At 43.2% G+C, this 24,369-nt stretch overlaps 1 protein-coding gene across 1 annotated transcript in view; it reads left to right on the top strand.

Moving 5' to 3' along the window:
- The first annotated feature begins 1,701 nt into the window (after positions 1 to 1,701).
- Positions 1,702 to 24,369, top strand: part of LOC124115341 — a 42,376-nt gene continuing 19,708 nt past the window's right edge. Inside the window, exons 1-5 of the mRNA XM_046476291.2 lie at positions 1,702 to 1,843; positions 10,953 to 11,243; positions 16,284 to 16,610; positions 19,422 to 19,748; positions 21,321 to 21,611. Of these exons, the coding sequence (XP_046332247.2) occupies positions 1,765 to 1,843; positions 10,953 to 11,243; positions 16,284 to 16,610; positions 19,422 to 19,748; positions 21,321 to 21,611 (1,315 nt within the window). The 5' untranslated portion in view covers positions 1,702 to 1,764. The remainder of the gene's footprint in view (positions 1,844 to 10,952; positions 11,244 to 16,283; positions 16,611 to 19,421; positions 19,749 to 21,320; positions 21,612 to 24,369) is intronic.

Genomic DNA, 24,369 nt, shown 5'->3' with positions numbered 1-24,369 from the left:
CGACCTCCCTGTGGTTTGAAGTATTTCAGTCACCAGGAGTCCTATCGACAAATTTAGAGGAGACAAATTCGAACGAAAACAGGAAGTTTACATTTATTCAAGTCCAATGATGGCAGTCTGAAACGGACTATAGAAATATGCGCTCGTGACTCCGTTCAAATGATAATAATGTAATCTTCATAAAACATCTAATCCACACCCAAAAATCATTTTGAGAAAATTCTAGATATGCATTTTCTAAAATGACAACATGACGCTGTGTTACGGTAACATTGCTCCCATGATGCATGTTACATTACACTTGCATAGCCATAACCAAGGTACACGATATGGAGTCTGTACTGGGAAATGTATACAAGTCGTTTACACTTTAGAGAGATAGAGAAAAACAATTTATTAATTTAGATAGGGTGAATTACCGAACTGGCAAAAATTATTGGGTTTTCAATTCATACCATCAAGTCGACGGTATGATAAATAAAACAAAACAGGTATAGAGGTATAGAGGTGGTCTCAAAGATACAAGTAATGTCAACTGCACTCACTATTGCTCTCCAAAAGATGGGATTTCGATACACTGCGCGTGGCGATGACCGAGCACTTTTCAGGGGAAAATATTCCATCCTGTCTATGAGGCCACATTATCCCCGAACTATTCATAACTATCACAGTCAGGGCGTCCAGATAATTTACCTTGATGAATCATTCCACTGACTACATGTGGCTATCGAGCAGATGGACAAAAAACACCCATGGTACCATCAGGTAAGGGTAATCGTGTCATCGTTGTGAACGCTGCAACCCATGATATGGGGTTTATTGATGGATGTGTGCTAGTTTTCGAGGTGAAAAAGAAAAGTGGTGATTTTCATAAGGAAATTATAGGAGGTGATGTGTTCATAGACTGGTTTGAACTTCAGCTATTGCCCATTTTAAACAACGTCAGCGTCATTGTCATGGATAACGCCAGTTAATATAACGAATCAGATGCTGTCGCCCAAACCATGGGTAGTCTGAAGGCGACCATACAGGAATATATGACATTGTCGACTTCAGACCATATGAGACGAAATTTCAACTCATGGAGAAAATTCGACTGAATAAGAACCCTGTAAAGAACAGGACATATGTGCTGGCGGCACAACATGGTCACGTTGTCTTACGTACGCCAAGGCCCCGTTCCTGAAACCGATCTTAGCGCTATGACTATCGTAAGCCAGTGTTAAAGTATGGGAGTTACGATCACCTTAGCGCTAAGATGGCTTCGTGGAACGGGTCCCAGATGTTTATACCTATAATCGGGTGGAATCTGGCATAGTCACAGGTTTCTAGCACACCTAAAGGACGTATCGGTGCACCGCAAATTGCGGCGTCTTTGAAAACTGATCCACCATCCATTTAACGCGATACAGCGTTGGGGGGTATATAGGAGTTGTGTTCAAATATATCACCACCACAACACAACGCTATGTAAAATCCTTGTTAAATGTCGACTCCTGAATGAAAATGACTTCAGTCAATAATTGCCGTAATGAGCATGCGGCTTTACCACCGCGTCTTCTGACTCACAGTGCTCGCAGGGCCACTATTCTCCTGCTATGTGCGAACTTTCACGTTCTAACTATGTACGTTAACGACATCTAAATTAGGGTAATTAGCGTATTATGCCATTGCTTCCCGCACTAAGCTTCCAGCAGATATGTTGTCGTGACATTGTGTTTGTGCCGTTCTCAGAATGTCGTATGTCCGCTTGTTTGCCGGACCATGATCGCGATGGTTTGGAGACATAACTTGGCCACTTTGTTCGTGGTGTGTTGTGGTGGCGTCATTCAATGCACGGAAGGTAGGTTACATCTTCAACTATGTAGTTCACTGTAATTGTGTGTTCATTACCCTCAACTTTGCCTAGTTATTCAGAGCACGCAGGTTCAAGTCAGATCTGTTGTGGAATCTCAGATCTGTGGTGGATTCTTAACTTTGGAATCTCTTATTGTTTTTGGCTTCTCAAATGTGTGGTGAATTTTGAAATCCGTATTGGATTCTAAAATCGGTGGATGGTTCTCCAGATCTCTGTGGATTCTCAGACCTATTTCTTATCCATGGTTGTATTCAGTGAGTGAGGATTTTACGCTGATTTTAGCAGTATTCCAACAATATCACGATCGTGGACACCAGAAACTTACTCGTATTAAGTATTGAATAGGTTCAGTAGTGTGTAACCTTCAACACTGACAATAAGAGAGAGAAGGACGAATCACAATTGATTTCAAGTAGCTTCCCTTGATGACTTCACAATATTGCGTCATAGCGCGACTGACATAATGTTAGGTCTACTTATATATTATGAACAGCGGTGTAGTATCTCAGTGGGTTAGCACTACGGTTGGTTGGTTTGTCTGTTGTGTTACGCCGCACTCAGCAATATTCCAGCTATATGACGGCGGTCTGTAAATAATCGAGTCTGGACCAGACAATCCAGTGATTGATATCATGAGCATCGATCCACGCAATTGGGGTCGATGACATGCTTCAACCAAGTCAGCGAGCTTGACCACCCGATAGCATGATGGTGCCGTACTGTGTTGTGCAGACTGGAGTCAAATAGCTCCAGGGACGCAGAAAGTCTGATGTAAAAGTGTTTTGTATCTTAGGTGAATATACAGATAGAATCTATAGCTATCAGTCTGTGATTCCCCTAGACATGGTATCGAAATTCATAAAATAAGTCTTTGTCAGGAAAAGTCCAGTTTTGAATGACGCGTTGTCTAACTCATATTAATGTTTAAGTTAAAATTTAAGTTCTGTGAGCAGTCTGTTTATGTAGGGGGTGACCATGGTATCAACCTTTTGAAGGCGTCTCCTGCCTTATGAATCAGATACAGTAAACTACGGTTATAGCGAACTACGGTTATAACGAACTACGGTTATAACGAACTACGCTTATAACGAACTACGGTTATAACTAACTCAAAGGGACTACTAATTTAGTTCGTTATAACCGTAGTTCGTTATAAGCATATATACAGTATAACTGCAGCAAATAGTCGGGACCAAAAATGTAAGTTCATTATGTCCGTCAGTTCGCAATAAGCGTGTTCGTTATAACCGTAGTTTACTGTAGGTGTGTTTGACGCTTCCAACTATAGGATTTTCTTATTTGATTTGATACTGGAGCGCGGACTAAAACATTGTCATCAGCGAGCATAACAACTGAAATGTTTATCTATATACAATAATATCACTTATAAAAACAAGAAAGAGCAACGAAGAGTACACAACTCTATCTATCGTTGAAAAATTACTTTTTCAAATAGTGTTTCTACACATGATGTTATAATGACGACCCTGTCGTTTTTAGGATCTGACTGATCTTTTTTACCCTTATAAATCGAGATTACCATCCCATGTCTGTAGGTGTTTGGGAGATATTCCTTTTTGAGAAATGTTAAGAAAACTGGAAAGTTTCGCGAGAAGATAACTGCTTGCAAACAACAAAGATGCATTGCATAGTTAACTGGACCTAGACTTTTATTTTTCCACAGACTGTATGTAAGGGCATTTCTCTAGGATCTAATCTTGTGTGTAACTCTTCATCTATATCAGTTTGATCATCATTCTGATTGCCCTTGATCCCCTGGGCCTGTATCATGTGTGACATATTATTATTATTATTATCATCTTTATTCCATAGGAGAGTTACATGCAATTCATTACGGTTATACAGATATTAACAAGAGAAATAGCAGGATTAGGTTAAGGGTCAGGATATAGTGTCAAACATAGTTGGTGTATGTTCTGGATCACAGTTCTTGCAAACAGCTCATTGTCTTCTTCACTCGCTTGTACAGGAGGTGTGCATGACAGCAGACTGCACACTAGGTCAACGCCACACATGGAGTGTAAGGTAACACTCAATTCTACTGGACAACAGTTGACAATTTCACACCACATACGATCCCTGATGAATTCTGATGTTCTGCAGTGGCATATCATATGGACCAGAAGATCATTATACCCTTTGTCACAACGTTCGCAGTGACCATGTACTTTGCCTGGCCGCCAGAGTGCGCACATGTCCACAACAAATTTGCAGGAGTCGTTTAGTAAGGGCCAATGCTTAGCAACTTTCCATGCTTTGTGAGGTTTGATTTTGTTGTGTATTTTTGAAAAATGGTGTAGGTCCGGGTCTACTCCGAGTCATGATGTTCTTCGATTTGCTTCTTGACCTTTTTCTCCCAGGCTGATGATTTGTTTGATCACGGTGACGCACCTTAGTTCTATATCGATATTGCCGTTTTCGTTTCTTCACAGTTTTATCAAAAAATAGATTTACATCTGCCTCACGGGACTGTGCTGACTCATTTCTCACCTCGTTACTATACTTCCTTTTGACGATCATAAATAACATCCTTGTCAAATAGTCCTTATCTACCTGTAGAAAACTTATTGAATGTTTTCATAAATAAGGTTTTTTTTAAAGATAAAATTTTTCAATAAAAGAAAAAAAAGAAAATATATTTATATCTGCTTCACGGGGCTGCGGACTCATTTCTCACCTCGTTACTATACACTCTACACTCGCTTTTAGTGATTATATATTTCACATATGTAGTAGATTTACTTACTATCAGAACACAAAAGTCTTCTGGTAACTCTCATTTCATAGTGATTATTATGTAAGCCATTGTGGTCCTAAGGTTTCTTAATGACAACAGGAGTACGAGATTCCGTACGGAAGAGTGGCACGTGGCAAGGCACGTGATCTCAAACATAAGTACAACTATCTAACACATAGAGAATCTCACCCTCGTGTCTTTTGATATCAAATATATCAACACGAGTTGATAAAAGTGGGAAAACTCCGAGGCTTCCACTTTTATCAACGAGTGTTGATATATTTGATATCAAAAGACACGAGGGTGAGATTTTATTTATCATCCAACATCATTCTTCCAACTTTTTCAGTTTGTAGAAAGTAATAAGCAGTGTCTTAAGTGTAAAAAGTACTGCTAACAGCTTCAGTAGCAGAGCCATTAGTGATGTCATTTGATTGTGACGTCATGGTAACCAATGACGTCACAATGGTCTGCAAAGCATTGTGATGCAATTTCATTGCAGCGATATCTACAGTATAGATATCGCTTGATCTTACCCAAGCAATATCTCCTGTGGGAGCCAGTTTTGGATGATAAATCACATCTAACAACTGAGGTGTTCAGGTGAGATGGTAGCAGTGCGTAGTCAATCAGGGACTTGGACACTCCACTAAGCAGACACTGCTGATTGATAGCGTCTAAACAACTTGTCACGTTGCGTTAGAATATCTTTGTTTTCTTTGTTCGTTTGATTTTTATGACGGCGGTCCGTAAATAATCGAGCTTGGACCAGACAATCCAGTGATTCACATCATAAGCACCAATCCACGCAATTGGTTTGGTTGGTTGGTTGGTTTGTTGTTTAACGCCGCACTCAGCAATATTCCAGCTATATGACGGCGGTCTGTAAATAATCGAGTCGGAACCAGACAATCCAGTGATAAATGTCATGAGCATCGATCCACGTAACTTGGAGCGATGACATGCATCAACCAAGTCAGCGAACCTGGCCACCCGATCCCGTTAGTCGACTTTTACGACAAGCATAGTCACCTTTTACGGCTAGCATGGGTTGCTGAAGACCTATTCTACCACGGAATCTTCACGGGTCTCCACGCAATTGGGATACGATGACATGCATCAACCAAGTCAGCGAGCCCGACCATCTGATCCCGTTAGTCGCCTCTTATTACAAGCATAGTCGCCTTTTACGACAAGAACGGGTTGCTGAAGACCCATTCTAACCCGGATCTTCACTAATATCTGAATTTGGATGTCCTAGAATAATAACATTCCCGGTTTCATTGGTCGCAAGAATAGCATTTTCACCAAATCCTCTTATGTCGTTCATATTATTTTCACATTTATAATGAACTAGCTTATAAGATGACAATACATCAAAGCTATCCTTAATAGTTTTGTAAAGCCAATGTTCTTGTAGAGGTAACACAACTGTATCGTTAGGGGTTGAGGCACAGGTCTAACAACGTATACATGGTGAGGGTTAGTTCCATTTCACATGGGGCGGTGGGGTAGCCTAGTGGTTAAAGCGTTCGGTCGTCACGCCGAAGACCCGGGTTCGAGTCCCGACATGGGTACAATGTGTAAAGCCCATTTCTGGTGTCCCCCGCCGTGATATTGCTGGAATATTGCTAGAAGCGGCGTAAAACCATACTCACTCACTCCAATGCACAGTCACAGGATGGTGACTACTGCCACCCGCATCATTGTCACCTGTGTCAGCATAATGTCTATTCCATGGTATGAGGGGGGGGGGGGGGTTGGGCCTTGTGGTTAAAGCGTTCGGTCGTCACGGCGAAGCCCGGGTTCGAGTCCCGACATGGGTACAATGTGTAAAGCCCATTTCTTGTGTCCCCCACCGTGATATTGCTGGAATATTGCTAGAAGCGGCGTAAAGCCATAGAGGTGAGGTGAAATGAAGATAAGGTGAGGTGAAATTGGGTTTTACGTCGCGTCCAAGATTATTGCACTTATATAGCGACGTGCATGCACGTGTATGTGTGTGTGTGGCTGCTTGTACTAGTCCGGACTGATGCCGATTTATAGTGCTTGCTCACTGAGATACCATGCCGCAGTTTAACATGAATACCCCACTCAGACACAGTATACTGACTCCGAGCCGACCAGTCCTTGTTTTAGCCCCTTAATGTCGAGCGCCAGACAGGGTAACAACAAGTACCATCTTTTAACGTCTTTTGGTATGACGCGGCCGGGGATCGAACCCCGGACCTTCCGCTCTCCGGGCGGACGCTCTACCACTAGACTACGGAGGCGGCCGAAATGAAGATAAACGCTGCGTCCAAGATGATGTAATTGATATAGCGACGTGTGTACACGTGAGTGTGGCTGCTTGCGCTGGTCTGTACTCATGCCAGTTTTATTGTGCTAGGCCACTGGAATACACTGCTGGCCGAACGAAAGTGACCACGCGCACTGTTTTCCTCTGTCACTGTTGCAATATGTCACCATTCATCACGTATTCCAGTGTGCAATAAATGCGTGTTCAAGCAAACGTATTACCCATTTCTGTTAGCGAGGAGAAAATGTTATAAGTTGTAGAAGGATCTCGAGGGGTACACGAGGGTGTATGCTCCCCGCGTTAAGTTTTAAACCACGAGCCGGAGGCCACCTAGATCCTAACGAGGGACAAAGAAAAACCCATGTACCCTGCTACAACGAATTTACCCTACCCACATGTTTGAATTTGACTTGGTAACAAAAATTAAAACATCATCCTTCTGACATGGAGATAAGCATTTCCCGAGGCAATCGTGTCCACTAGCCTATACCAAAGCCTAGTTTCTACCCTTGCCTCATCAAGGCCACTTTTCTTGGCTCGACCCTGGCGCCACCTCGTGCAGATCACGATTGTGTCCCTTGTAATGAAAACGCGACATCCAATCAGATCGCTGTTCTATTCTTGTATAGCTTCACAAAGATGGCGACTACGATAGGGGGCGACCTAGTCCATCAGATAACGAAAACATTCGCCATTTCATCCCTGACACATAGGCAATCGTTGGGGGTTTAAAAGAACAGGCAGCGGTAAATCACTTTCAAACGAAGGCGTACCAGTCGTGTATGTTGATTTTGTGAAAATCTGTGCGATAGTCCAATTACAGTAAACTACGGTTATAACGAACTCGCTTATAACGAACTGACGGATATAACGAACTACTTTTTTGGTCCCGATAATTTGCTGTATTATGCTGTATATATGCTTATAACGAACTACGGTTATAACGAACTAAAATTAGTAGTCCCTTTGAGTTCGTTATAACCGTACTTTACTGTATATATAGAACAGGAAAGTGGGCATTATATGGCAAGAGTGGAAACAAGCCTTTGATAAAAAGGCTAGTGGACGCACCTGCCTCAGGAACATTCGAGAGCGTTGTTAATTAAGTTATGGCTTTACGTCGCTACGACTTTTTGTTTCGAATATCCTCACATATATTGTTTGTTATAGGACGTGTTGTTTTGACACATATTGCTTGATATAAGAAGTGTTGTTCTGACACATATTGATTGCTACAGGACGTGTTCTGACACATATTGCTTGATACAGGACGTGTTCTGACACATAATACTTGATAGAGGACATGTTCTGACACATATTGCTTGATGCAGGACGTGTTCTGACAAATAATGCTTGATACAGGACGGGTTCTGACACTTATTGCTTGATACAGGACGGGTTCTGACACTTATTGCTTGATACAGGACGTGTTCTGACACATAATACTTGATACAGGACGTGTTCTGACACTTATTGCTTGATACAGGACGGGTTCTGACACATAATGCTTGATACAGGACGGGTTCTGACACTTATTGCTTGATACAGGACGGGTTCTGACACATAATACTTGATACAGGACGTGTTCTGACAAATAATGCTTGATACAGAACATGCTCTGACACATAACGCTTGATACAGGACATGCTCTGACACATAATGCTTGATACAGGACATGCTCTGGCACATAATGCTTGATAAAGGACGTGTTCTGACACATAATACTTGATACAGGACGGGTTCTGACACATAATACTTGATACAGGACGTGCTCTGACACATAATGCTTGATACATGACATGCTCTGACACATAATGCTTGATAAAGGACGTGTTCTGACACATAATGCTTGATACAGGACATGCTCTGACACATAATGCTTGATACAGGACGTGTTCTGACACATAATGCTTGATACAGGACGTGTTCTGACACATAATGCTTGATACAGGACATGCTCTGACACATAATGCTTGATACAGGACGTGTTCTGACACATAATACTTGATACAGGACATGTTCTGACACATATTGCTTGATACAGGACGTGTTCTGACACATAATGCTTGATACAGGACGTGTTCTGACACATATTGATTGCTACAGGACGTGCTCTGACACATAATGCATGATACAGGACGTGTTCTGACACATAATGCTTGATACAGGACATGCTCTGACACATAATGCTTGATACATGACATGCTCTGACACATAATGCTTGATACAGGACGTGTTCTGACACATATTGATTGATACAGGACGTGTTTGACACATAATGCTTGATACAGGACGTGTTTGACACATAATGCTTGATACAGGACGTGTTCTGACACATAATGCTTGCTACAGGACGTATTCTGACACATATTGATTGCTACAGGACGTGCTCTGACACATAATGCTTGATACAGGACGTGTTCTGACACATAATGCTTGATACAGGACATGCTCTGACACATAATGCTTGATACATGACATGCTCTGACACATAATGCTTGATACAGGACGTGTTCTGACACATATTGATTGATACAGGACGTGTTTGACACATAATGCTTGATACAGGACGTGTTCTGACACATAATGCTTGATACAGGACGTGTTCTGACACATTTTGATTGCTACAGGACGTGCTCTGACACATAATGCTTTATACAGGACGTGTTCTGACAAATAATGCTGGATACAGGACGTGTCCTGACACATAATGCTTGATACAGGACGTGTTCTGACACATAATGCTTGATACATGACGTGTTCTGACACATATTGCTTGATACAGGACGTGTTCTGACACATAATGCTTGATACATGACGTGTTCTGACACATATTGCTTGATACAGGACGTGTTCTGACACATAATGCTTGATACATGACGTGTTCTGACACATATTGCTTGATACAGGACGTGTTCTGACACATAATGCTTGATACATGACGTGTCCTGACACATAATGCTTGATACAGGACGTGTTCTGACACATAATGCTTGATACATGACGTGTTCTGACACATAATGCTTGATACAGGACGTGTTCTGACACATAATGCTTGATACAGGAAGTGTTCTGACGCTTTGTGATTGATATAGGACGTAAATCGGGGCGTGTCATTTTCTATGTTTAATTAACCTTCAAGTCAAGCCTACTTTTGGATCAAACGTAGCAACTAACTGGCCATTTTAACAAACGGTTTGCGTGTTGACTTTTCGTAATAGACCCGCGAAGTTGCAGGGTAGAATAGCTCTTCAGCAACCAATGCTTGCCGTCGGGATCGGGTGGTCAGGCTCGCTGATTTGGTTGATGCATGTCATCGTTTACTAATTGGCTAGATCGATACTTTTTGTAAAAATAATATGCCGGGCAATAAGCAATGTCTGCTAGAACACATTGGCTGCAAAACTCGTTTAATCAAGAAGTTACACAAAAGACATTGCCATCGGATCGTATTTGGAAAGAAATAGGTCTGCAAGCTTGATACCTGTGCGCCAGGATACGCTCACCTTTTCGCGAGGGGGCACGGGTGGCCCAGTCGTCTAAGGCGCCGCGATTCGCTGTGCAGAGTTGCGTCCCTTGGGCACGCCAGAAACCTATGATTGTGGGTTCGAATCCCGCTCGCCCCGATTATGTTTCTAGTTTTGTCAGCACCATACACGTGCTCCATGGTTTCACCGAAGTGGTAAACGTCTAAGACCTGCATCACTTCGGGCTTTCCTCCCACATTAAGCTGACACGCCGTGATATAACTTGAATACCGTTAAAAGCGGCGTTAAACCCAACTCACTCACTCACTCACCTTTTCGCGATTGTACAATCAACTCTGCTTTATGCAGATATTTTATTAGAGATGGAAAGGGCTTTGTCGTTTTACTATATATTTATAGATTACTTTTTTTAATTCATGTTGTTGATTTCACACAGTTAATGTTAATACTCTATCAATAGAGTCGTCAAAGTTACGCTCATCCTCGCGGAAGTACTTCTAAAGACTTCTATTTCTGTTCTCTGATCGTGACTTTCTCTTCCTCTTGCAGTACAGGTCATCAAGGGAGATAATCTTACCCTGAGATGTTCCCTGGAAACTGGCGACCAGGAAGTCACGTGGTCCAAAGATGGCGGCATCGCTGCTTCCGTTCAGATATACGAGGGCGGAAGTTGTGACTGGGTTTTAACAGAAAATCATCGGGGTAATATTTGGATCTCTTGTTCAAATAACTCGGTGGATCTGACAGAATTAGAATTTACGACTGCCAACTGGTTATGTACCGAGACACGTAAAAGAAAATCCAGCGATCAGATCAAGGTCACATTCCAATACGGCCAAGGTGAGTGCTCTGTTCTGCAAGGAGAGTGAAGGTTGCTTGACGATATAGATCGATGGTAGTTATTTTGATCAGGACGGCCTCTGTGGTCTAGTGGTAGAGCGTCCGCCCGGAAAGCGGAAGGTCCGGGGTTCGATCCCCGGCCGCGTCATACCAAAAGACGTTAAAAGATGGTACTTGTTGTTACCCTGTCTAGCGCTGGGCATGAAGGGGCTAAAACAAGGACTGGTCGGCTCGGAGTCAGTATACTGTGTCTGAGTGGGGTATTCATTTTAAACTGCGGCATGGTATCTCAGTGAGCTAGCACTATACATCGGCATCAGTCCGGACTAGTACAAGCAGCCACACACACACACACACACACGTACATGCACGTCACTATATATGTGCAATAATCTTGGACGCGACGTTAAACCCAATTTCACCTCACCTCACCTTGTATGATCAGGTTCTTTGCCAGATCTGGTGATATACACTTGCGTAGTATCCCCCGCCTTCCAAGAGTAGATATCTTTGGAATTCAGAGTATGAATTCTATGAATCCCCCTAGGGGTTCGGGCAGGACGTGTTCGGACATTTGCAAAACGTTAGGGCAAAAGCTGTGAAGCTCTCCCGGGACAAGTTGAGGTTCATTGATAACAAGATGGCACTTTCAAATACTTCGGCGCGAGTCCCTCAAAGTTGGTGAGTGAGTGAGTGACTATGGTTTAACGCCGCTTTTAGCAATATTCCAGCAATATCACGGCGGGGGACACCAGACATGGCCTTAACACATTGTACCCATGTGGGGAATCGAACCCGGGTCTTCGGCGTGACGATCTAACGCTCTAACCACGAGGCTACCCGCCCCCCCACCCCCCACCCCCCACCCCCCCCTCAAATTTGGATGTCAGAGCGTGTTGGAAATCGTGGTACGCGTTAATAACGTTATTTACAGGCAATGTATGACGCAAAATGTTGTTACAAAATTCTTGGTGTTGCTTGATTCTAAGCATGATGGGGAAGTTGTGTTTCGGTGGTGCTTAGGCTGTGAGACGATAACTCATTTCATGTGTTTAGACCCTAAAAGTGTTTAGATGGAACACACCAAATGTGTATTCCGTTTGTATCTTTTTACATTCTAAACACCTTTTGTACAGTATACTCCGAGTATAAGGGAATGGATTTGTCAAATCTCATATTTTACATGTGTTTATATTGACAGAAATGGGTGTTTGTGAAAAAGACACACCCACTCTTTGTTTTCATCACATCTGCAGGTTTCTGTGATCCAACCCACGTTATCAATGTTTACAGTGAGTGAGTGAGTGAGTTAGGTTTAACATCGCTTTTAACAGTATTCCAGTTATATCACGGCGTGTCAGCTTAATGTGGGAGGAAAGCCCGAAGTAATGCAGGTCTCAGACATTTACCATTTCGGTGAAACCATGGAGCACGGGTATGGTGCTGACAAGCCTAGGATCATAATCGGGGCGAACCGGGATTCGAACCCACAATCATAGGTTTCTGGCGTGCCCAAGGGACGCAACTCTGCACAGCGTATCGCGGCCTTAGACGACTGGGCATTGTACACATTGTACCCATGTCGGGAATTGAACCGGCGGAATTTCGGCGTGATGAGCGAACGCTTTACCTACGTGGCTGTCCGACCGCCCCACATGACTCACAGAGAACGGGATGTCACTATAGTTTATTGGCATCTACCGGGTAGACAACATTAGCTCACTCACTTAAGAATTCACCTTTTTTGTGTGTGTGTACGTGGTGTGGTGTGGTGTGGTGTGGTGTGTGTGTGTGTTAGTGTGTGTGTTAGTGTGTGTTAGTGTGTGTTAGTGTGTTAGTGTGTGTGTGGTGTGGTGTGTGTGTGTGTGTGGTATGGTGGTGTGTGTGTGTGTGTGGTGTGTGTGTGTGTGTGTGTGTGTGTATGTGTGTGTGGTGTGTGTGTGTGGTGTGGTGTGGTGTGGTGTGGTGTGGTGTGGTGTGGTGTGTGTGTGTGTGTGTGTGTTAGTGTGTGTTAGTGTGTGTGTGGTGTGGTGTGGTGTGGTGTGGTGTGGTGTGGTGTGTGTGTGTGTGTGTGTGTGTGTGTGTGTGTGTGTGTGTGTGTGTGTGTGTGTTATGACGATATAAACGTAATAACCGGTATCCACACTGTGCTCTGTTTCAGTACAGTCATCTTAAGGCAGCGCGCATATGTAAAAAATGATTTTTTATTTTCAATAAACAGAAAGGGAAAATTTTATTGTTAACGCAGCATGTATATGTGAAAAAATTTGCAATTAAAAAATTGGAAAAACAGTCAATTTGTACACCATCTGCACGAGTGACATACATGTGAATGTATGGATATATATATTTCTACAACAACACACTCTCGCTCTGCCCACGTTGGAAATGTTCAAAACATGTTCGGTTGCCATGCACACGAATTAGAAAATACAAGATTATAGACAAAGTGTCAATATGATACAGGTTGGGCTTAGACTAGTTATAAACATTCCGCGCAAAAGACGCTTAACACATCTCTGATAAGGTAGAGTGAGTGAGTGAATGAGTTGGGTTTAACGCCGCTTTTAACAGTATTCCAGTCATATCACGGCGAGTCAGCTTAATGTGGGAGGAAAGCCCGAAGTGATGCAGGTCTTAGACGTTTACCACTTCGGTGAAACCCACGAGCACGGGTATGGTGCTGACAAACCTAGAAACATAATCGGGGCGAACCGGGATTCGAACCCACAACCATAGGTTTCTGGCGTGCCCAAGGGACGCAACTCTGCACAGCGAATCGCGGCGCCTTAGACGACTGGGCCACCCGTGCCCCCGATAAGGTAGAGAATAAATAATTCATTAATTCACTTCCTTATGTGCACCACTTCTAAATGCATTTTAAGGACATGAGTGATGATGTCTACAGAAGAAACAAACAGGGAATGGTTATTCGATGGTGATGTATTTCATACGGGTATCAAAGTTGAGTTTTGGAACTTATATTTGCAGTGTTTCGACTGTTTTCAGACTGGTACTGATTTGATAACGCTTGTAATTTTTTTGTCAAATTCAATTTTCAAGCGTAAACTTTCTTTGGCCAGCAATTTATTGTGTAGTGGGACTTATTAGTGGAGTATAAAATGACTACACACAACAGTAATAGGCAGAGTGATTTATGAATGTGTGTGTGTGTGTGTGTGTGTGTGTGTGTGTGTGTGTGTGTGTGTGTGTGTGTGTGTGTGTGTGTCTCATGACGATATATACGTAATAACCGGTATCCACACTGTGCTATGATATTCGTAAAGTGTGCACACCGAGATTTTCGTTTAAACCTCCAGAAACTCAAAACAATATTGTAGTCAATTCTTATTGATAAAAAAGACAACAGTACCTTCACACTTTACGGCGTTAAACACCAAACAGAACAACATTTTACGAAGTATATTGGTCATACAGTCGTTACATTTTCAGAAATTCCTGTACTTGTGACGTCACAGAAGGTCTCTTTTTTGGGCAGCCATTTAAACCCTGATCAGGCTCCCTGAATGGTTAATGCATGTCATCGTGTCCCAATGCGTGGCTCGATGCTCATGATATCAATCACTGAACCGTCTGGTCCGGACTCGACTATTTACAGGCCGACGTTTAATAGCTGGAATATTGCTCAGTGCGGCGTTAAACAACAAACAAACAAACACACAAACAAACAAAAACAAAATTTACAGAATCTTAGTGACATCATGAAATGAGAGAGTGTACTGACTCCGAGCCGACCAGTCCTTGTTTTAGCCCCTTAATGCCGAGCGCCAGACAGGGAAACAACAAGTTCCATCTTTTAACGTCTTTTGGTATGACGCGGCCTGGGATCTAACCCCGGACATTCCGCTCTCCGGGCGGACGCTCTACCACTAGACCACGGAGGCGGTCTGAATATAATCTCCTTGGCAAAACAAAGAATACATGTTGATGTAACTAATAATTGAAATTACTGTTGTGTTAATGTGATTATATCGATTTAACCATCGCTAATTTAAGGCAGAGTTTGTAAAAGGTAATCTTTGGCTGGAGAAGTTAGTTTAGAAATGATTTGTTTCAAAAAGGATTGGGGTAAGAAATGAATTTACAACCACGTGACCCGTAAGGTGTTTAAAATAAAAATTTAAGCCGAAACAATTATATCTATTGATTATCTTAGATAAGATGACTAAAATGTTCATCAGCAGTTATGCGAAGTATATTTTATTAAGTTTTAAAAGTTTTAAATCTAATTATGTTTCACAAAATAGAACCATATAGAAATAGTCTTTAGGTGCAGACGAAGCGCCAGTACAGATCGCTTGTTTTATACAACAGCGCCATCTTAAACTGTTTTCAATTGAAATTCGGAGATATGTTAAAATCTACAGAGAGAAACAGTTCATATACAGTAAACTACGGTTATAACGAACTCAAAGGTACCACTAATTTTAATTCGTTATAACCGTAGTTCTTAATAAGCATATATACAGCTTATATACATCAAATAAAAAATACTAAAAAATAAGTTCATTATATCGGTCAGTTCGTAATAAGCGTGTTCGTTATAACCGTAGTTTACTATAGTTTCCTGTGCTCCGCACTTTATACTTGGGATTCATCGATATCACAAATTTTATTCGAGTGACAGGGAAACCGGAAATGCAGCAGTAATACGGTGCCTCATGCTAAGCTCACTGTATAATGGCCTTTAGGCCCTTGGAATCAAGCTCCGTGAAAAGGATAATGTAAATAATTTAACCTAAGCGAGCCATATTACACAGTACACACACATACAGTAAACTACGGTTATAACGAACTCAAAGGGACGACTAATTTTAATTCGTTATAACCGTAGTTCATTATAAGCATATATGCAGCATATACATCAAATAGCCGGGACTAAAAAATAAGTTCGTTATATCCGTCAGTTCGTTATAAGCGTGTTCGTTATAACCGTAGTTTACTGTACATCATGTCTCTGTGAAATTGAATTTATAATGTGACATGTATAATTTATAATAAGACATGTTCAATGTTGAGATATCCTGATGCCGGACCTAAAGGTTGACCTCGAAACAGTGATCCCTGGCACGACCTTGGCCTTGGACTGCACCGTCAACGTCAACGTTGACCGCGTCATCTGGTACCACAACGAGGTGAGCGTTGCAGACATACGACGGAACATTAAAGGCGAATGCAAGGTGGTTTGGCACAAGGATCAACGTTTCTCAACTAGTTGTGAGGGGAACAGGACTAGTCTCCTCATCAGTGATGCCATGACCTCGGACGCACGGAAGTGGTACTGCTACGACTCAACACATCACATCAAGAGCAAGAAGGTCAACATTAACGTTGTCACGGCAACGGGTAGGTCATTATTAACGTTGTCACGGCAACGGGTAGGTCATTATTAACGTTATGTAAGGGTGGGTCGATATTAACATAAAAAATGTGAGGTGAGGTGAAATTGGGTTTAACGTCGCGTCCAAGATTATTGCACTTATATAGCGACGTGCATGTATGTTTGTGTGGCTGCTTGTACTAGTCCGGACAGATGCCGATTTATAGTGCTAGCTCACTGAGATACCATGCCGCAGTTTAACATGAATACCCCACTCAGACACAGTATACTGACTCCGCGCCGACCGGTCCTTGTTTTAGCCCCTTTATGCCGAGCGCCAGACATGGTAACAACAAGTACCATCTTTTAGTGTCTTTTGGTATGACGCGGCTGGGGATCGAACCCCGGACTTTCCTCTCTCCGGGCGGACGCTCTACCACTAGACCACGGAGGCGGTCACTCGTAAAAAATGTACAACATTAACGGCGTCACCGAGACATCATTGAGAGAGGTCATTTACAAGGTTAGCGTTAAACAGACACGATTGCTTATATACTGAACAACAAAAGTTCCTGTGACATTGAATAAAATTTAATGCAAAGTTATGTTTTTTACCAAATCTGAAGCAATTTCGGTTTGCAACAGATAAAGAGTCCTGTAGTGGAATGGGCCAGGCGTCGCACAAAGTCCTGTGGTACATCTGTCCACATCTGCTGGCCCATATTTCGAAGTTCCTGGAGTGTCTGTGGAACACGTGGTTGACGTCGAAGGCGCCGATCCATCTCATCCCACATGTGCTCGATTGGTGAGAGATCAGGGGAGCGAGCCGGCCGGGGGGTGACGTTCACGTTGATTTGTTGAAGAGAACCCTGAACAAGTCGAGAAATATGAGGCCGGGGCTTGTCATGTTGAAAGGTAATGCCTGGGCCATGACGACGCAAAAACGGTATGGGCCGATGATCTCGTCGCGGTAGCGCTGTCCATTGAGATTTCCCTCTACCACCATCAAACGGGTCCTCTGTCTTGCTGTAATCCCAACCCATACCATAACGCTGCCGCCCCGAACCGATCTTCTTCCATGACACAATGATTGACAAAACGTTCACCTCGACGTCGGTACACTCGAATCCGTCCATCGCTGTGGCTGAGGTGAAAACGAGACTCGTCAGTGAATAGAACTTGTCCCCACTGCATGGCCGTCCAGCGTAGACGCTGTCTGCACCACTGTAGACGTGCTTGACGGTTGTTTCCTGTCAAAATGGGATGTCTGGCGGATCTTCTGGCGACAATCCCTGCACATCTGAGGCAACGACGTACGGTTTGTGAAAATATTCGTCGAAGGCCAGGGATGCTTCTTGCAGTCACTGTTGCTGACTGGAATCGATTTCGTAGGTGTGTTGTTCGAATCCAGTTGTCTTGTCGATTATTGGTTACGCGTGGCCTGCCACTCCGAGGATGATCTCTGACTGAATTCGTCTGTTGCCAACGTTGCCATAAACACCAAATGGTGTTTCTGTGGACGTTAAACTGTCTTGCAACATCACGTTGACTCGATCCTGTTTCAAGCATACCAATGGCTCGCAGACGCTCATTTTCGGACAGGCGTGGCATTTCGTAATATTGAATAATTCCGTAATGTTTTTGTTCTTCTGATCTATGAGTGGTTGTTGTCAGCACGATGCTAAACAAATGAATTGAATGCATATGGAATCCCGTTAACGAACATGTTTTATACCCACTCTTGGGTAGTGAAATGCATGGGGCTTGCATAAAAGTCAACTTTTGTATGGAATGCATGCTTTTCTGTAGCAGTTGCGTTTTTGGGACTTGATTCCATACATGTACATCAATATTGAAAACCAAACTTTACTTATTTAAGATATACTAAAATATTGGTCACAGGAACTTTTGTTGTTGAGTATTGCTCACATGGACGTTATAAGAAGATTAAAGAAATTTATTATATAAACTAGCAGATAAAATGAAACGTAAATAAGTAATGAATTTATGGCGAAAAAATAAAGTTTCTTTAACTGTATGAAACTGTTATAAGAAATGAACCGGAACTAGTATTATGTAATCTTTAAGTTCAATAGCGTCTTGCAGGTCAACATTCAAGAGCAGCTCTATGGATTTGAACAAGACACTAAACGAAAATATATACCAGCCGATATAAATCTAAGGGGTATAAGGCTAACTCTGTCTAATATAAGTGATTCAATAAGATCAACTTACTTTCTACAATACTTTATTTAACAATATTGATGTTTTGAATTTTAATCACTGCAGATATTGTAACATGGTGGCTACTCTAAAGTTGCACACGCCTTCAGTGTTGTTTTAAAACGCCGTCGACTCAAAATAGAGGACCCGTGAACATCCGGGGTAGAATTGGTCTTCAGCAACCCATGCTTATCGTAAGGGGCGACTATGCTTGTCTTCAGAGACGACTAAAGGGATCGGGGTTCAGGCTCGCTGACTTGGTTGACGCATGTCATTGTATCCCAATTGCGTGGATCGACGTTTATGGTGTCAATCACTGGATTGTCTGGTCCAGACTCGATTATTTACAGACCGCCCGCCGTCATAATGGCTGGAATATTGCGGAGTGCGGCGTTAAACAACAAACAAACAAACTAGCAAACAAACAAACAAACAAACAAACAAGTCCTTGGCCCAGTGCTTTGGTTCTGTGTCATCGTATCCCAAAGGTAGGTGAGGGCTCGTTTGTTGTTAGGCCGCCATGTTATAGCTTGAATATTGACCACGGCGTTAAACACCAAACAGAACAACAGTTTACTAACAGTTTATTGATCATACAATCGTTACATTTTCAGAAATTCCTGTACTTGTTGCGTCACAGAAGGTCGCCAGTTTTGGCAGCCATTTAAACCTGACATGTCTACTGCCCTACATCTCTCCACTGGTCCGCTGGACATCGGATGACCATGACTTCGGGGATGCAACCGTCCAGTATATCGGGGGTTGCAAATTCACAAGCCAACAGGACCTACCCAGGGGTTTTAATTACACCTGTGACAAAAAAACGGTGTCTGTTGCATTCACAGCTCTACCCGCACTCAATAGAACAAAATGGCGATGCCAAGATCCGTACCGGAAGTTACGAAGTCCGGAAGTGGAAGTGAAGATCACCCTCCCTTCTGGTTTGTTATAACACTGTTAGGTCTTTAAACTTCCCGCCATCCTTTGCTATCATTTATATGTGTTTTATACCAGCGTCAATATAAAGGGGTCACGCAGATAATAAGATATAAAGGGTCGCATTTTCAACTTCAAAGAGTGCAGTTCAATTGCATCTGAATGAAACTGGGGCACGGGTGGTCCAGTCGTCTTAGGCGGCGCGTTTCGCTGTGCAGAGTTGCGTACCTTGGCCACGCCGGAAACCTATGATTGTGGGTTCGAATCCCGGTTTGCCCCGATTATTTTCCTAGGTTTGTCAGCACCATACCCGTGCTCGTGGGTTTCACCGAAGTGGTAAACGTTTGAGACCTGCATCACTTCGGGCTTTCCTCCCACATTAAGCTGACACGCCGCGATATAACTGGAATACTGTTCAAAGCGGCGTTAAACCCAACTCACTCACTCACTCACTCTGAATGAAACATTGTATACCCACATTGGCTGTTACTTGTCATGTATTGCACCTATATGGGCTAAACCACAAGTTGCGTTTCAATCTTACACTTTCCATTGTTTTCAAAGTCGTTATCCATTTTCCAATCAGCGTGACGTGGCATTAACATCATGTTCTTCAGCTGTTGATCACATCGTCAACATTCTCATTCTGTATGCTGAGTATATGTAAATTTGTTTTTTCTTTGTTGCTTATCGCCGCGCTCAGCAATATTCCAGCTATATGGGCGGTCTGTCAATAATCGAGTCTGGACCAGACAATCCAGTGATTGACATCATGACCAACTTGGATACGATGACATGCATCAACCAAGTCAGCGAGCCTGACCACCTGATCCCGTTCTGCCGTGCTAAAAAAGTTATCTTAATCTTCTTGAGTATGCATTAATAACAGTGGTGGTCACGACATGCTAAATGGTTATTCACACGCCACTCCACTCCAAGGTGAACTCGCTCGCAAAACCCAAACAGGTCAGTACACTGTGTTTGAGTGGGGTGTTCATGTTAAACTGTGGCGTGTGGTGTCTCAGTGAGCTAGCACTATGAAACCGAAATCAGGCTGGACTAGTACAAGCAGTCACACACGCACGCACGCACACATACACCCACACACATACACACGCGCTATATAGGTGCAATAATCTTGAACGCAACGTTAAACTTCATTTCAAGGCGCCATTAGGTTTCTGAAAGCTTTAGCCATTATGTAACTACAACGTTAGACCTGATGACGTGTACACTATTTGATTTATGTAATATGTAGTTATCACTCAGACATTTTGACTCACTCACTCACTCACTCACTCGGCCGTTCATTAACACACTGACCCACATCCACCCTTCCCCCTCACTCACTCATTAGGGCGGTCTGGTAGCCTAGTGGTTAAAGCGTTCGCTCGTCACGCCGAAGACCCGGGTTCGATTCCCGACATGGGTACAATGTGTGAAGCCCATTTCTGGTGTCCCCCTGCCGTGATATTGCTGGAACATTGCTAAAAGCGGCGTAAAATCAAACTCACTCACTCACTCACTCACACTCACTCATTCATTCCTCCAATGCATATTAACTGTCTTCATTGCAGTCTGGCCGACTGACGTTGACATCAGTGGTAACCGAGGCTCCACGACTGACCACGCCGAGATGACCATCACCTGCATGTGTCACTGTGACCATCTGTTCGATTTCCATTGGCACTACGGGAACTTGACAGCAACAGTCTCCCATTCCGAGTTCGACTCCACGCAATATAGATGCAGACAGTCGCTGAGGCTTCGGCCTGATTGGACCTATGATGGCCGGACCGTCCGATGTTTAGTGACCAACACAAACACAGTGAAAGCAAGATTTGGACAGGTCCAGTTGGAAGTAGAATGTAAGTACTCACCCCCGGATCCCGTGCAAACTTTTACAATGTGCATGTTGACTTCATAAGTCGATGGCGGCACGGGTGGCCCAGTCGTATAAGGCGCCGCGATTCGCTGTGCAGAGTTGCGTCCCTTGGCCACGCCAGAAACCTATGATTGTTGATTCGACTCCCGGTTCGTCCCGATTATGTTTTTAGGTTTGTCAGCACCATACCCCTGCTCGTGGGTTTCACCGAAGTGGCAAATTTGGTTCGCTGTGCAGAGTTGCGTCCCTTGGACACACTAGGAACCTATGATTATGTTTCCAGGTTTGTTAGTTGGTTTCCCCAAAGTGGTAAACGTCTGAGACCTTTCCTCCCTAATTAAGCTGACACACCGTGATACGACTGGAATACTGATAAAAGCTGCGTTAAACACAACTCACTCACTCACTCAACCAATTCGTGTGTGGTGTTCTTTTCAATAGCAATCTAGGTTAACACAGTGCCCCAGTACCTTAAGAGACATTGACATTGTTCGATCTCTGTCGTATCGATCATCAATGCGTTATCGTCTTTCATTTTACCTGTATTATCATTTATCCGACAGAGACAAATGATCCGGGATAGAATAGGTCTTCAGCAACCCTTGCTTGTTGTACACGCCGATTATGCTTGTCGTAAGAGGCGACTAACGGGATCGTGTGGTCAGGCTCGCTGACGTAGTTGATGCTTGTCATCGTATCCCAGTTGCATGGGGGGCGGTGAGGTAGCCTAGTGGTTAAAGCGTTCGCTCGTCACGCCGAAGACCCGGGTTCGATTCCCGACATGGGTACATTTCTGGTGTCCCCCACCGTGATATTGCTGGAAGATTGCTAAAAGCGGTGTTAAACCATACTCACTCATTCACTCAATTGCATGGATCGATGCTCATGATGTCAGTCACCGGATTCTCTGGCCCAGGTTCGATTATGTACAGACCGCTGACTAACAGACTAATTGCTGAGTTCGGGGTTAAACAACAAACAAATAACAAACATCATTTTGAAGGCTTTCGTCTAATCTACGCATCGTCTCTCCGTCGTGTGTGGCAATGTACTCACTAGCTTTCCTCGAATAAAAACTAGCATAATTAAACATTTGAAATAGATGTTCAATAAAATTGAACATTTTTTTCTGAACTGTTGTACGTATATTGATTGATTGTTTGTTTAAAAGAAGTATTTTTGTTAAAAATTACCATCGTCTCAAAACTAATGTCACAATTCCCAATAAACCTGACATATAATACGTTCGGAAATAGTCGCCACACGCACTCCAACTCGAGATTTAATCAACTATCACATTTCATCGGGTCAAAATACAAAATCTTATTTCGAAAGTATTAATTAGAGCTGGCTATTTAAGAAAAATTCTAATACTGATAAGAGAGATCGACCTGAACTGACGAAAGAGGGTCATTTATAACGTTGTAAACAAACAATCAGATTGATATTAGTCATCACGACAATTTGCTAACTTGCAAAATAGAAAATAGCTGTTGATTTCTTGTAATGTGGTACTTGGTGACCAACAGTGCGTGAGTGAGCGAGTGTATATAGTTTTACGCCGCTGGGTGGGGTGGGGGGTGGGGGCTGTGTGTATATGTGTGTGTGTGTGTGGGGGGGGGGGGGGGGGGGGGGGCGGGTAGCCTGGTGATTAAAGCGTTCGCTCGTCACGCCGATCCCAACATGGGTAAAATGTGTGAAGCCCAATTCTGTTGTCCCCCGTCGTGATATTGCTAAAGGCGGCGTAAAACCATTCTCACTCAGTCACTTCCGATCTTTGTAACGTATTAATAAGAACAAACCAGTCAGATGACTATCGGTTCTGGCGTCAAAGACATATCACCGTTCTTATATTCATTGGCCTCATTATAACACCAAAACTTCAGGCAGGGGGTACGAATGGTAACGTCGTCTTCAGTTCACCTATTATCGCGCCATGATCCTCGTGAGTAGATCCTCAGAATCGATTCTCACCGCCATAACGTTACACGCCTAGATTGTACTGAACAATTGCTCAATGTGGCGTCAAACCCACCTCTGACACACGTTCACAATGGCCTCCGACTGAAGAAATAATTACGTGAATTGGACCACATTCTGATTTCAAAGTAATTGAACAAGTGACAAGAATAGAACACTGATTTCAATGCGTACAGTTGTGTCCTTAATCGCTCTGCTGTCAGGCAGCCGCGTTGATATACCGTTTAGAAAACCTGTCGATTTCAATCAATCAGTTCTTGATGGACGTCGATTTCCGCTGCACGTTCATCTCTCATTGTTTGCTTAACAGAGGATGCATAATAGCCACGGGTTTTAAGCAATGTCAAATGTAAACTACCTACAGCTGTCTGTATGTAGTGTTGTAGTTTAACTACGCACTCAACAATATATCAGCCATATACGGCCTTTGGGGGCACGGGTGGCCAAGTCGTCTAAGGCGCCGCAATTCGCTGTGCAGTGTTGCGTCCCTTGGGCACGCGAGAAACCTATGATTGTGGGTTGGAATCCCGGATCGCCCCAATTATGTTTCTAGGTTTGTCAGCACCATACCCCTGCTCGTGGGTTTCACCGAAGTGGTAAACGTCTGAGACCTGCATCACTTCGGGCTTTCCTCCCACATTAAGCTGTCACGCCGTGATGTTACTGGAATACTGTTAAAAGCGGCCTTAAACCCAACTCACTCACTCACTCACTCACTCACTCACTCATTCTGAGCATTAAATCCTTGACGCAGTACTTTC

The sequence above is a fragment of the Haliotis rufescens genome, unplaced genomic scaffold, assembly GCF_023055435.1.
Source record: "Haliotis rufescens isolate VD_foot unplaced genomic scaffold, xgHalRufe1.0.p SCAF_34, whole genome shotgun sequence".
NCBI lineage: Eukaryota > Metazoa > Mollusca > Gastropoda > Lepetellida > Haliotidae > Haliotis > Haliotis rufescens.
Note: the sequence above shows the minus strand (reverse complement) of the source record. Positions and strands in the feature narration are given on the sequence as shown.